The 16,125-nt window shown below is 38.7% G+C and overlaps 1 protein-coding gene across 1 annotated transcript in view; it reads left to right on the forward strand.

Moving 5' to 3' along the window:
• The window catches only part of LOC149228923 (uncharacterized), a 36,942-nt gene extending 24,286 nt beyond the window's left edge, over positions 1-12,656 (forward strand). The window contains exons 2-5 of the mRNA XM_089378416.1: positions 11,502-11,616; positions 11,844-11,925; positions 12,128-12,179; positions 12,298-12,656. Of these exons, the coding sequence (XP_089234542.1) occupies positions 11,502-11,616; positions 11,844-11,925; positions 12,128-12,179; positions 12,298-12,360 (312 nt within the window). The 3' untranslated portion in view covers positions 12,361-12,656. The remainder of the gene's footprint in view (positions 1-11,501; positions 11,617-11,843; positions 11,926-12,127; positions 12,180-12,297) is intronic.
• Positions 12,657-16,125: the final 3,469 nt, after the last annotated feature.

Below are 16,125 nucleotides of genomic sequence, written 5' to 3' on the forward strand. Positions count from 1 at the left end.
AGTTGTTGTCACAGTCTGCAATTTCCTGCGGTGAAAGTTTGCGGTCAACACTTGGTCAAACTGCCCAGATTTTCTCGGTCTTAGTGCCAGTCAACTCGGCCTCTGAAAAACGAAATTTTCACACTCAAAGTAAGTCAAAACATGAAGGCAAACTCGGTCAAACTGTGGTCATAATCTGCAATTTCCTGCGGTAAAAGTCTGCAATAGGTCTATGGTCAAAGTGCCTAGACTTCTTTGGTTTTTATGCCAAAAATTGCGACCTACCAAGACAAAAATACCCTCAAAGGATCAAACCAAAATTTAGCCCAGAGTGTCTAAGTCAACACTGGTCAAAGTTGGTCAAAGTTGTACTCTGCTTTAGATTTTGTCGATTTGAAATTTCGTCCTTCTTTTCCAGCCCACGCGTGTGAAGAGACCCTGCAATTCGTATGAACCAATGAGGAGAAGAGAGATGAGAAGTTGTGAGTCGATGTGTTTCCAAATGAGTTGGAGGTCACTTGTATTTATAGGCGTTGGAGGAGGGCTAATTAGTCTCTCTAGGCTGACTTGACATTTTGTGCAATTGTGGGCTTCACTTCAAAAATCCAATTTCCCTTGTCCAAATCAAGTGCTTCAAAAGTTAAAATTGGTCTTCTCGAAAAGAGGAATCTAGTCTTATGGTTGGAATTTGTCACCGAGCTACCAAAAATTAACACCTCCATGAAAGGGTAAAACACCAAGTGAAAGCGAATGATAGGGCAAGTAGAGGATGACGATGGAATGAGGAAACCAAGGCTCATCATGCAAAAATAGGCTGATAGAATGTGGCAATCACGAGGGATAGAGTGTAGAATCCTCCTGGGGTAAGGCTAGAAATATGACAAAGAAGAGGACATGAGGCTCAAATTCTAGGTCATGGTGGGTCAGAAGGAGGGATTCTGAAAGAGAATAAAAACGACTGCATGGATACCAAGATGACAAAAATATGCTAAACTAGGGTAGCTATATACAGGTAGGCTCTACTATCAAATTACGACATGCATAGAAGAGGGCGGCTAATGTTGCAACTTGACGGGGTCGGACTCATGACACAATGATGGCACTGACAGTGAATAATGTTACGGTGATGGCGATATGTGACCTACCCCTATATGCCAAGTTTAAGAGAAACACACCTAAGGTCCAATGGATATCGCAATAAAAATGCCACCCTATCCTGTAAAAACCATCCAGAAAGACTAGACCCATGGTTAAATCACATAATGAAAGAAATAAAACATGGATGAGGTAAAAACATGACCATATATATTTTTTGTTTTTTGGGTTTTATGATTTTTTTGGATTTTTTGGCATATATGATCTACTAGGAAAATATGCGCATCACACACCAAACCAAAAGAGGGATAAAAATATCACACACACTCCTATGTACAATATGTACAAGCGTAACTCAGGCTAATAGGTCACGTATAGGTGTGCTCGTTACTAGGCATAGGCCAAGGATTCCTATACATGAACACATGGATTGGAGGTATAATACGGCACACCATGATGGGGCCATGCCATAGAAAGTTGAACTGCCCAATTCCTAAAGGTTGATGATGCCAGGGAACACCTAGAACCATAGCATTATTAGGAATGACCCGAGGACATACAAGGTGAGTGGTCTCGTGAGCTAGTGGAGCTCCTTGACAAGGACTATCAAGACATAAAGTGGGTACAAGACACTTGTCGATAGGAAAAGAGGAGTTGGACAATTCATTGGCAAGTTCAGCATTAGAAACCCAAGACTTGACTCAGTCCAAGGGTGGCACTTCCAAGGAGGGCCGAGGAGATGCCCCCTGGGTCGATTCAAGATTTTGTTTACCAATATCTACCTTTTCCAAAGCAGGGGGACTGGAGGCATCAAGAGGCATAATATTCGTAGGAATATGAATGGGCGAATCCATGACATCCAAGATGACTTGTTGAGAAAGCTTGTCATCAAGGGAGTCATGTGGAAGAGGTGGAGTGACAACCCGTGTGGGCAAAGGATCCTGATCATATTCCATATTGGGATGGAGTTTTTGACTAGTGTCAGGAGGTACTAACGGGACTGCCAAGGAGGCAATCTCTTCCACTAAAGGCGATGTATGCTCACCATGCCGATCTACATTTATAGAAGAAGACACCTCCCAAGGGTTAGGAGACCTATGGGGTCCACAAGTGACAGAAGAGACCATGTGCATGGGAACAGTGGTAGAGGAAGAAGGAATGTCAGGTGGGGGTAAAGGAAAGACACCAATAAGGGATGAGCTTTTGAATAAACCCACACCAACACTCTCATAACTCCTAGGGTTATCTCCAACAAGTGGGATAAAATTCCTCATAGCGGTAAGCTGGGTCAACGGCACACAATAGTCCAACTGATCGATCATGACTATCTTGCCTTCATGGGGAAAGAAAAGAACACAAAATACCGAAGACACGACAACGCACATAGCATAAAACCAACTACAACCAAGGAGTATGTTATAGTCCAAGGGAGCGTCGACGACTTCAACATCAATGTAGGCAGTCTTGCCCCCTAGCTCGATGGAAAACTTAGGAAGAACCCCCTGAGGTACAAAATGGTGTCCATCGAATGCCTGAAGAGTGGTAGTAGACTTAGTGAGTGCTGGCGAACTGAGAGCTTTCCAGCATGATGCTAACATAACACAGGTAGAAGAGCCTTCATCCACCAGAGTGCGATGAATATTTTTATGAAAGATTCACACACAAATCTGGAAGGAAATTTGGTGGGAAAGCCTATAACAAGGAGCATCAACATTAAAAGTAATGAGATTAGACTTTGAGAGATCTACCCCCCCCCGATTGCAGTCAGCAAGGCTTTGCGTTGCTGAGGGTAGCTCTGCAAAACCTCCAAGGCAGACAGGGCACAAGGAGCATGGGCTAAATCATTGACAATATTGTAGTGTTGGGCAGGCTGTGCAGATGGATTATGTGTTGACTTGTGAACGACACCCTTAGGTGAGCGATAGACGGGCTCCATAGGCTTATCTAGCGTGAGAGGTTCAGTAAAAATAGTTAGGGTGGTTGAGTCCTTAGATGAAGAACTCGACTCAGGAGTACCATAAGACTTATCACACATAGTCACATTAACTTTCTCTTGGCACATAAGGAAAAACACATTATTGGCAGGATGAAAATCTGGCCCCCCATTGCCCCCTTGTGGAGGTTGAGGAGCCTGGGCAACCATTTGTTGTTGAGGCTGTGCAGGGAATGGATGAGTCAAGACAGTTGGCTGGTGAGTAGTAGGTGGTGGTGCAAGAAGTTGGTGGATTTCATCCATTCGAGGGCACTCGTGAGTCAAATGCTCACCTTGACAAATATTACAAGGGAACTTGATCTTGCGACATCGTTCACTTGTGCCCCCACCTTGATTAGATGGATTTGGTTGAGTCTCCTAAGCATGTTTATTCTTTTGTTTATTTTACCACCAGGTTGCTGAGTGTTCTTGGGTGCTGTGGACTTCACCGTGAGAACCTCGACAAGTTGCTTGGAAGAGGGTGCTTTTTTAGAGCCAGACGCACTTGCCGGGGCTTGCGATTTAACAAACAATTTCCCTAGTTGGGCAGCAAGTTGGCTCACGAAATCAGATACAGAACCAATCACACCATCAGAGTGTGGTCCCGGGGTAGGTTTGGGTGGGTCTGTAGAAGGGTGAGGAGCATTAGGAATTACGTCATAAAGCATGCCCGACTGAGAGTAAATCAAATCTAGTTGTTGGGTAGCTAAAATAGCTTGTTCCTCAGTAACAACCCTGAACATAGACACATCCTTGGCTATGGGAGGTAACAATGATCGAATGAACCATTTACGAAGAATCTCATTAGGGAGCTTGGTTCGAACCAATCTTTTGCGTCGTTGCCACTTGTGGATATGATCAGAAATTAGAGTGGACTTGTCTTGTTTAAAGTTGGACAAGAGGTCAGAATCAATGTTGCACCTCATGGGTAATGCCCTGGCCAAGGAAGAAAAATCATTGAAAGATGTTGTATCCAATTCAATATACCATTTAGCAACATCTCTAGTCAGGGTTCATTGGAACAGACACAATTTGATCGAATCATCCACCAAAGAGTTTGATGAGCACCAAAGATGGTAGGTGGTGATATGTGTCAATGGGTTCTCTCTAGGCTTCCTTTCAAACTTAGGGATATCAGATGGCAACTTTGCAGGCATGGGTGGCCACCAAGGATCATGACGGATGGGGTCATTCGTCAGCTTAGCTAAATCTGAAAGATTAAGAGAAGATAGGAAAGGATTATGTTGTTGACTGAATGGGTCATAGGAGGAAGAACCCCCTGACCAACTGTGAGGCCCCCCCATACCCTGGTTCTGAGTAACAGTCTATGTACCATGGTTATAATTCATCTTAGTATATTGAGGATACAGGCTAGTATGAATGGTTAAAGGAGTTTGCTCCCCAAGGTAAGTGCCCCTAGAGAGTGAAGGACCCCCAAGAACATGGTTGCTAGTGGGGTTGTACCCGACAAAAAAAGAAGGGACTCCTTTCACATAAGCACCAACAAAGGGAGGATAATTCACATGGCTGAGCAAAACTAGGAGTAAATATTTTCGATCCTATAGGCTGGCTAGGGTTTTCTCCCATGGCCGGAATAGATGAAGAAATGGGCACAAAGACACTAGGGAAATTTGTGGGAGTCACATAAGCAATTGGTGGTATGCCCCAAGAGGATGTGAGAGGTGTTGAAGGTGTAGATCTTTCCATAATCAGTGGTGGCAACGTGTCATAGCAGCAAAAACGGAAGATGCAAAGGGTAAAGGAGAATTGACCTCATCAATAGGTGGTGAAAAAAAAGGGCTATAGACGTAGGCATGTGTTAAACCATTTGGATTCAACCACAATAACTCTGGTCCTAATGGGTCTGTCAAAGGTGGATTAATAGGAGAGACATAATCGTCCGCAAGTGTCTTGATATATATCAAGTCACTACTAGGAGGACCAGGAATATATTCCACAACTAGAGGTTGGTCTAGGTCTTGAGTCCTGACAGGCACCCTACTAGTAGGAGTCGACAATTCACCTCTCAGGAGGTAGACCTCGAATTCTACGTGACTGATGGTGACTGGGTTCAACCAGGGTGAATAAATGTGTTTTATCCAAATTAAGTTAGTACAAACACCCCTATGGCCAAACTACTGACTTAGACCAAACAAAACACAGTAGAAAAGCTCTAAAAGGTAGTCACATGTAAACCAAAAACAAAGAAGCTGGCGGTGGGACAGTTATACTAGCGACTTGCTTCCCAATCGCTTTAGTCGCGAACTCGGCCCATGTACCCTTATAAGCCGTGGGTTACCCCCTGAGAGGACTGGGGGCGTATGACTAATATATGTTCCAGGTACAAAGAAGATGAGCCCCTCTTCGTCACCTGTGTATGAGCCCTAGAAAAATGGCCACTAAGGTCACCACTAACAATAATACGTCCTGGGGGACAGTCGACAACTTGCTTCACATGCAAGGACAGGAAACCAAAGTCCGAAACCCCCTTGAGAGATCCCTCAAATCGAGGTATAGTCCTCCCAAGTGGCTCCCAAGTGCCACAAACAGTGCTAGTGAGACCGTTTGTAATACGTGCAACCCCCGAGCAATACTCACCACCTAAAACTAAGCAAAATGGGGAATGTCACCTCGCAGAGCCCCATGTGTGACCTCATGATTAACCCTCTTGTTAGAAGGGATTCCCAGACCACACTGCCGAGAGTGGATTTTCACTCCCTACCACAAGCTGCCAAGTTGATTTTGTGGGTCTTGGAGTAGTTTTCGCACACCTAGCTCCAAAACCCTAGCCTAATCTAATGTTGGTGTGCTACTAGAAAAAATAAAAGACAAATCTGATAAATATTATTAGAGTGTTTATTTTAGTGGTTGTTTACTCAGTTGGGTAGTGGTGTGAAACACAGAAGGTGTGATGGACTTCTGTTATCAAAACCCTAAATGCAGCTACATAGAGATGCACTCTTTTTATTTTTGTTTTTTACAATTCGATGAAAACTAACTAGAGAAGGGGCAAGAATCTTTTCACTTTTCAAAAGCAAACAAATGCATACCAAATGCATCTCTCACTTATCCTAAAATGAAATCCCCAAATTTATAAAAATCCAAACCCAAAAGACAATTCAAAAAACAAAATCCAAAAAGAGGTCAAAACGTACCCAAGCTAGAACACAAAGCACTCAGAAAGCATCAAAACTCGGAATCAATGTCAAAAAAACACTCTCAAGCAATTGACAAGAAAGCCAAAAAGTGGAAAGAGGGAGGCAATGCAAACAAGTTAGGGTTGTAGCACAATGTCTCAATGAGAGGCAATGTTCTACACAGTCAAAACCAAACCCTAATAGCAGGAAAGACTAGGAAAGATTGAATGGGAGCGACAAAATGTGAATCTGAATAAGGAACAGACAAAACACACCCAAATCAACTTTTCAAGTCACAATTTGCACAACCACAAACAAGAAATACCACCTCTTGCAAACAAAGGTAAGCACACAAGAAAGAATGCAATCACTCAATCAAAAGCGACAAGGAAAATGAAGCCAAATATGGTTGCAATACTGGAATCAAAAGCAGATCTTGGCTGTTACTTGATCAACTAAACATATATGAAAAATTGGGTCCAATTGTTTAGGACAATAGCCCCAACCAAAGCACACTAAATCTCCAAGAAAAACCCTAGAGTAGTACCAAAGGAAGAATCCAAAACGAACCAACAAGAGTGCACTTAAATTTGATATGTTTCACAACTGAAAGCAACAGTAGCAAACATATCCAGAAAGCCAAGAATAGTTCAGAGAGAAGGGAGTTGGAGTTGAAACCAAATCAGCTAGCCAAGAAGCCCTAACAAGACCAGCAAACAATTCCAACCCAAATAAACAGAGATGGATTAGATTTGTGACAGATCTGGACTTAGAAAAGAAGCTGAAGAACAGAGTTGATTAAAAAGACAGAGTCCTGTAGGATCTCTCAGAAAACCTTAAGATTTCCAGCACAATCACAGGTAAGGAGACCTGAACAGTGCAATTCTGTAAGGTACAGTCGCAGGGAAGAAATGATACACCCAACGATTTTGGCATAATCGCTCGTAAGCCCTTATGTGGTAGCAATTATGGAAGAAAATTTGGTTTTTTAAAAGGCGCGAGAAACAAAATGAAATCAAGGTCGAATTACAAGATTTATAACTCAAAATAGCTCGCAACTGTACAAAGAAATTTGGGAAGACCACAAAAATCAGTTCCAAAGCGAAAGAGACGAGATGTAAAGACAAACAGGGCAGACTCCCCAATGGAGTCGCCAGTTTTGCTATGGCTATGTTTGCACAGCTACTAGGAGCTATTGTTTCGTAGTCTTGGCCCTGACAAGACTACCAGACAAAGGAGTATATGGAATGTGACAAGAAGTGTACAAACAAATAGATCCTTAAACCATACAAGCAAATCAATTATCCATGCAGGTTGATGGTGAGTGTTGGATCCGATGCAAAGAAATCTTGCTCCAACCAAGAGATCATGTCCTCTACAATAGATCTGAATCCTGCACACAATCACTATGAAACAAAGCACACAAATGGACTTCCACAGAGGACCGTTAGCTCAAAAAAATCAACATGAACAATAGATTATAAACACAGATTTAATGGAAGGGAATCTTTACTTATATTGATCACAAAATGAAATAGATACAAAGAGTGTTATACCATCACATATGGATCTTCTCCTCCAGATCCCGATAGAGTCTCCCCTTCTCCAAGCAATATGACCTTGAGACCAAAATAGCTCACAATCTCTCGCAGAATCAGAATAGCAGAATGACTCTCTAACTCTGGAACTAGCTTGACCCTCAAGGGTGGACGGTATATAAAGACCCAAAGGACTTCCAAGGAGGATGAATGTAGACACTTAGGGTGAAGAGAAGTTAGGAAGCTTCTCTAATAATGCACCCAAGCCAACTTGAAGGGATAAGATACCATGTGGCTTCAAATTGATCTCCTAGGGAAAGTAAGCCTCTAGAACATGAGCTAGGGTTGCAGGGACTTAATTGAAAAACTTCGACCCCTGTCTCTATTATGCTAGGGTGCACCATGCGACTCTAAGGCTAGGGTCACTCTGTTAGACACTGGGGCCCAATGACTGTGGACAAAACTAGGTCAAAAGAAAGGTCAAATCTCAGACAAGTGGTCAACAGTAAAAGGACTCATGAGTACTGACTCTAGGGAGCAAAATAGGCTGATAACAACAACCATAAATTAGAGAAGGCCCACAAGGCATGACACCAAAACTACTAGTGATGTTAGTACTAGATTTGTTTGAAGTAGCTTGAGAACTAATTTACACCTGCCAAAATTTAGTTCAATCTAGTGAAACTTATTCTACTTAACTATTAGAGTATTCCTTACTAGATTGCAGTATTATAAGGCAAGTTTAGAGATTTATTGGTAACTGAACTAGGCACAGTTTGCTGACCAATTCAAAGTAGCGCAAAGGTTATCATAGCTATGTACTTTAGAAGAGGAAAATAGAACCTAGGCCTCTGAACACAATAGGTTTGACCTGACCTGAAAACTCTGAATGCCATTGCTTCTCTCAAACCTTTCTCGTTATAATCCAATCTATTGGATTTAGCATGTATATATGTATGCATGTATGAGTGAAGGCCCTAACTTTGTTGTAACTACGTACTTCAAAGTTCAAAGACACGTTTCTAGAGAAACATAAGGATTAGATCATCTTTTGATACAATAGTTGTAGGGCAAATGAGTTTATAAATATCTGCTGAGATAATGCTATGTTCATAAATCCTCTAAGTTGTGTTTAAACTTTAAAGTAGGATGTGAGAATATTTAATGTAAACCCAACTTGAGTGGATTATTGGACTGATGGGACTGCTCGATCAGTTCTTCATTTATGACTGCCACTTTAATGGTTATTGCAGTCCCGCCATTTGGGGTCTTAGGGATAAATCTTAAACCTATTTATTAGTGAGGCTTTAGTCTATGACATGCACAACATGCACATTGCATACCCACAATGCATTGTTCTCTTTGTTATCTTCTTACAAAGATATGCTTCATTGTTTGAAGGTGTTTTTGAATATCATTTCTCACTCAGATACCATGGGTTCATCTCAAAACCCTAACCATACCTGTCCATGCCCTTTTAGATTGGATCTGGACTTGGAAGGCTACCATGAGAGATGTATGCAATCAAGAATTCTTCTCCTATTTTGCGTTTACTTTGAATACTTCATCTTATTTGATTATTCTATTATTTGGATACACATTCTCTAGAGTGTAGATTTTCAATACGATATTCTATTGGTTCTGTTCTGGGTATCCATGCCATATTTACTAGTTAACAGTTACTGATCAGTGGCGGACCTTGTCAGACCATTATGGCCATATATAGAATTCACATGTTTTGGAAAATAAAATAATATATGACAGTTAAACTTGATCAAATGCACGGAGTGCTAATGAATACAAAAACATGCTACAGGAACCTGTCACATTTTTTATGAATTCCATTTTCTGGTTCAGTAAGTCATGTGTGAAAGCAAAGTTTTTTATTAGCCTTTACTAGCTGAGGATTCTTTTGAAATTTACATGTAGTGTATGGTAAAATAAAATTAAGCTAGATGCTACGGAGCATTGTCCTGTATCAGTCATCATTTCCCGAGAAATGTGGTGTCTTGTGCAGTGGGACATGTATGGCTTGTGACTACTCACTGAGGAGTACATAACCCTATTGATCAAATTCCATCCTCTGGAATCTGGATGCATAAGTCACTTATGGAGGGGAAGATTGATTTGTCTCTCAGCTTGTTATAGCTGAGGGTTTTCAGAGCATGAATGAGAATAACCATCTCCAGAAAACTCACCCAAGTTTCTAAATAGTCATGATATTATGAAAATAGCCCCAGCAGCAAGAGTACTTTAGAAACAGAGTTTGTGTTCTTCATGCATTCTATCTTTTCAAATGAATTAAACTGTACTGTCCGTTTGAACTTTGAAGTTTGTGAAATTTGCACTCTTATAACACATAAAAAGCAACACACCTGCAATAAAAGCTTTTGCGTGTCTACGAAGGCATGCTAGAATGCAGGCCTATGAAGAATGGAGAATGCATTTGAACCTTCAGTCTATACAACTAAAAATAAAATATACTTAGCCACACCGTTGGTACTGTATATTTGCTAAACAAAAATTTGAAAAGAGAGATTCTGAAATTATTTTTAGCTCCAGCAAGAATTCTAGGTTCTTCATATGAAAGGCCAGTTAAGGGCTCTAAAAAATGTATTTTTTGAGACATAGTTGGGAGGTTTATTAATGCTGCCTGTGCTAAAAATTTCAACTTTGTCTTTTCATTTCACACTGAATTTTGAAATTAATCCACAAGAACTAATGTACAACGTAGAAAGGCATCCCCTGGTTTTAGGCTTAAGTGCAAGTCAAAACATATTACAAATTTCGTTTGAAGACTCTGGCTTGCTCCCAATATAGTCAACTACCTTAAGTGCTTAGTCTTACCCTTGGAGACCTATTTTAGTTTTGAGAGGATTAGCCTCCCTTCTAGCTCTCCATGTGATCATCCTCTAAGAATTAGGAGTTAAACTGCTCAAACATCTGCGTGTTTTCAGCGGTGCTGTTTGAATGTCATATCCTAACAATTTGTTCTTGATCATTGTAGAGTGATTAAATCACTTGTATTGGGCTTTCTATGTTAAGGATAACTCAGAAACAGAAAGCTTAGTAGAATTTCAATTGGGATCTCATTTTGGTTCTTCTGTTTTAATGATATCTCAGGAACAGAAAGCTTAGAAGGGTTCTCCTTGGAATCTCATTTCTTGGCTATTAGTTTTGGTTTCATAATATCTCCAAAAACATAATCCTATATATTTTTTCTTGTTTGGTAACAATAAATGGTCCTATGTTTTAACGAAGTGAACTCTACCTTTAGCTTAAATGCCATGGTCACGGGGTACCTATTCCATCAAAATCACCAAGGACTTGAATCTGGTCTTATCACTTTATGAAACAAATGCAACCGTGAGCCATCAAATTTTGCTAACTTCCACCAGGTCTTTGTTGTGAGAACTGTGGAGCTTGCTTTGCTGGTAACAGTACCTGGGCTATTTATGCAATGTGCTGCAACCTGCAAGTTGCCACTGCACCACAGCCTGCTTCCCGACAGACATACCAGTTCTATCTTTTATAATTTATGAATAATTATGGTGAATGGTAGGGCTGCCGATACAAGAAACTGCCTAAGATCATCTTTAGTTCAATACTGCAGTTTCTTTCAGCAATTCAAGAGCATTTTCAGGCTTGCTGGTCTGTCTTTTAGTACCGGTAGTTTTGGAGACCCTCTAGTTTCTTGGTGTTGGGTTTTCATAGCTTTATCTTTAGCTTTCTTGTGCACTCTTGGTTTTGTCTTTCAGGATTAGACATTTTATGTTGCAGGTTATTATTGAATTTTTCAAGAAGTTCACTGATGCTACGAGTACAGACTTACAATTTGTCATTGATGATATTACCAGTCAAGATTCAACTGCTGTCGGAGTAACATGGCACCTAGGTAGGTATCCTCTTCCTGCCATTTTCTACATATATGAGGAACTTGAGTCATGCCTCTGCTTGTTTATATGAAAAAAAAAACTTTTGAACATCAGAGTTCTATCTATTCAATCTTCATTTTATTTTATCCCTAATTTTTTAAGCATGTAACTTTACCTAGGAAACCTATTAGGAACAATCTTTGCATAGTTGCGGTTAACTACATTTCACCTGTTTTCTTGCTTTCAGAGTGGAGAGGAAAACCTTTTCCATTTAGCCGGGGATGCAGCTTTTATCGCTGTGAGATATTTAATGGAAAACAACAGATTATGTGAGCCTGACCTATGCTTGTTTCTACCCTATTTAAAGCTTGATGCATCAGCAGTTCAATATGTTGTTTATATGCTAGGAATTTTAATCTTTGTTCCAGAAGCTCTTTTAGGCATTACCTACTGTCTGTTGTGTTTTCATTAGATATCTTGATTGAAAAGAAAAATTGCAACATAATTCTCAAATAGAGTTCGTGTTTACAGCTATGGCAGAGATAGTGTTGAACCTGCCACAAAGCCTGGCGATATGGCATTGGTATATCAGATTTTAATCCATTCCTTGTACTGAAGTACTTTTTAAACAGATTAGCAAACAATGATAGCTACTGTGATCTAATCTTTCATCCTGATTCCTTACTCTAATGTATGGGCAGGTTGCTATCAAAGCTGTGACTTCACTGTTGGACCGTTTCCCTCAGCTAGCTGACAGGCTTTGACGTTCACTTCCAAGCCTTTCTTCTGAAGAGGTTTCTTATTGCCTACTTTGTGTGTGTGCCAGTCAGTGGTTAGTTTACTTGCATGGAAAGTTCCTTTGGAAGATCACTTGTTTTTCGGATGTAAAGCTCTGAGCAACCCATCTATTGTAAACAAAAATTGAAATTCCTGTGTATATGACTGCATAGCACTTTCACTTTGAATATGTGAATTTATAGGCCAAGTTATGGCTACCTGTAATTATAAAATAGTAACTATACGAAGAAAAAAGGGCAATCGACAACTCCTATTCAAAGTACTTAGTATTTTCTTGAACGTCATGCACATTGATAAAAAAAAATTAAGAATTCCTAGATATAATGAATATTGGTTCTGAAGAACCAGAAGATTCAAGAGCAAATGACTGGAAACAACGGTTAAAATCTTATGGTGCGTATAATTTATTTTTACAGTTATAGTTTAGAATAGCACAACAAAGATGAAGAAATAGAGGAGTGATCTTAATTGTGCTGATTATTTCACATTTCTGAAAAGTTTCTGTTTAGGGAATCAAGTTTTTTTCAGTATATGAACTGCTCAACTTCCAATGTATTTTAAAATTGCTTGTATATTACTGCATTTAAGCATTACATTTTTGAGCCAAAACATGAGAATTCATACACTGATATTAAGTATTTGGAAATGTTACCAAAGCATAAACCTATTTGCTTGATCCTTTCATATGATACATATTTCTTTTAGTGTTATATAATTGATTCGGATTTCTTACCCTTAGCTTCTAAACGTCCACAGAAAAGACGCCATAAAAAATGGTTATTGTGAATAATGGCCTTGATTTGTTTTCAAAAAGCAACCCCAAAGAAATCTTTTTCGGTTCCCATCAAGTTCATCAACGAGTCGAATCGATTTCAATGCCCACATAAGCCAGAGGGAAAATTCTTTAAATTTCCATGTTCTCTTCAAGAATACATCAAGCCTATAATGCCTTGACATGTTGATCCATAGCTTCGATTATATCCCTTTGTTTTAGGAACAATGCATGCAACTCCATAAGATGCCACCCATTTTATACAAATCTGTATCATAAGACAGACAGCAGAAGCCACTTAGATCCATACTTTTGATTCCTCTTAGAACTACTTGCAAACTCCTCCAAAAGTTTTTTTTAATGGATGCATGGAATTTCCTTTACGGGCTTTTCAAAAGATAGTATCCTTTTTCATCGAAAGCAAAATTGTAGCTTTGCCATTCAGGTGGGAAGAACCTCAAGCATTCACTTGTGTTCTTTATGCATCTGAAACTACCTTTACTTATACATTACTAGTATTTTCTATTTGTCGTTGTTTATTATTATTATTATTATTATTATTTAGAATTAAACAAAGTCTTTCGGTAGAAATCACAGAAGAGAAATTTTTTCCGACGTGTTTCGAACCAACAAGTGTGGTTCATCATCATGATTAATCACATTATGTTTTTTGACTTGATGTTTCGAACCACCACTGTGGTTCATCATCAGGGCATAGCTGGAGGACTCATCTAACAAAATAAATAAATAATGACATAGCTAGAGGACTCATCTAACAAAATAAATAAATAATTAGGAGATGCTAGAGGAGATTCAATATAACAAGTGCTACATAGTAGCTAGTACTTGCTGCTTAGTTTTAATATAGCTAAATTAAAGTTAAAAAACAATAAAAATCTACAATTGCCTATAGTTTGAATGATGTGAAATAAATGTAAAAATTATTTATTAAAAAAATATCTGAAAATTAGAAGTGAGACCTAGTTTAAAGGGAAGAAAATTCATTAAAATAAAAAAAATTAAAATCGAACCATTCTTTTTTTCATAGGTAGATATAAGAGATCTGTGTTAACTTTTGTTATGTGTAGTTTCTCTTGTACAAAAAAGAGTCTTTTTTGTAATGTTCTAAAAATAATATGTTGAGTCACAAACCAAATCTTTTACTTGTCGAGAGACCAAACACATATTGGTTAGAATATACTACGATATTATTAAATAATATAATTTAATGTTGGATCTTCAATGCATATGGGAGCTCTTTTACTAATATCAACACTTTCAAGAAAGAAAATCAATTTGTTCAATACGTTCGAGCAAAAAAACATAAAATATAATCATGCTTGTTTGCATAAGAACATAACATAATAATATATCTGAGAACAATAAAGTTCATAAACCAATGAAATTCATAAAAACCCAATACAATTATCAGCATAAACAATATGATTTCCAGCAGAAAACACATGCAAAAGAAAAAAAAATATGTGAGGAAATAGATCATTGGAATTTCTGCAATTAAAACCCTGCTATATCATATAATTTCCAGTTATTAAAACACATTTTCCAGCTGAAAAATTATGCATAATTTCAACAATGTATAATGAAAAAGACGACTGAAAAAATCTGGAATCAACCCATGGTTGTCCCATGAAATCTCCAATTTCAAATGAGAGCTATAGTTTTCTGTGAAACAAAATAAACAATATGATTTCCAGCAGAAAACACATGCAAAAGAAAAAAAAATATGTGAGGAAATAGATCATTGGAATTTCTGCAATTAAAACCCTGCTATATCATATAATTTCCAGTTATTAAAACACATTTTCCAGCTGAAAAATTATGCATAATTTCAACAATGTATAATGAAAAAGACGACTGAAAAAATCTGGAATCAACCCATGGTTGTCCCATGAAATCTCCAATTTCAAATGAGAGCTATAGTTTTCTGTGAAACAAACTACTTTGAAGACAAATCATTGTACTAATAATTATTATGTAAATTAATAATACTACTTATATTAATGCCCAATACATAGTGACAACTTGTATAATATTAAAAGAGGTGAGCTCATTGAGGTCAACTTGTGCAACACAAAATGATACTAGGTTGATTTGTAACACACACCCGCCTATTGAACAATTTTTATAGGGTTCTATTACTTCACAATTTTGGATGGGTCTATGATGAGCATTCAGGAACTGACCCTTGAGGGATTGTGCTGTTTTTAGAGGCTTTATTTCCATTTAAATACAAGTTATCCTTCATAGGAATTACACATTCGAAGAGAGATCTGGAGAACTTGTGAAGAGGCTAAGCTTTGGCCTTTAACTTGCTTAAGAGTTGGAGCTTGAATTTTTTGAGTGTTGAGATTGTTCTAGAGAGAAAAAGCATTGTAATTTCATCTTTATTTTCCAGATTAATACAAAACATGTAGTGGGATTTTGAGTTGTGGCTTTCCCTGGATATTTATTGTGTTATGTGCCTTTGATTATCTTCCTCTATTGATTATTGTTTGCTCGATTTTTATGGGCTTCCACTGTAAAAAGTAAGTAGATTCTTGTCTTTTGCTTTAGCAAATTGCATTAGCTTGTGAATCGACATTATTTTCTACATGGTATCGGAGCTAACAACAATATACTAGAGGAGATTTCGAAGTTTTGAGTTTTTGGGTTACAGGGGAAAGTTGAATTTGCAATACATACTTCAAGATCGGCAGATGGCGTTCCATGGGTTGAGGCTTGAGTATTCCTTGGAAGGCAACTCGAATTTCATACTCTGGAGGGACAGGATGGAGGCTATGCTAGAGGACAATGGCTTGAAGGAATTTGTTGAACAAACAATTCCTAAGCCAGCAACGATTGATGCACAGAACTTGGCTGAGTGGAAGAAGTGTGTGGCGAAGGCAAGGCAGATAATCCTTGAGGGAGTTCGAGATTATATTGTTTCGAGTCCCCATGG

This window comes from Pinus tabuliformis, chromosome J (assembly GCF_031772625.1).
Source record: "Pinus tabuliformis cultivar Carrire ecotype Pingquan chromosome J, CPIR1, whole genome shotgun sequence".
Lineage (NCBI taxonomy): Eukaryota > Viridiplantae > Streptophyta > Pinopsida > Pinales > Pinaceae > Pinus > Pinus tabuliformis.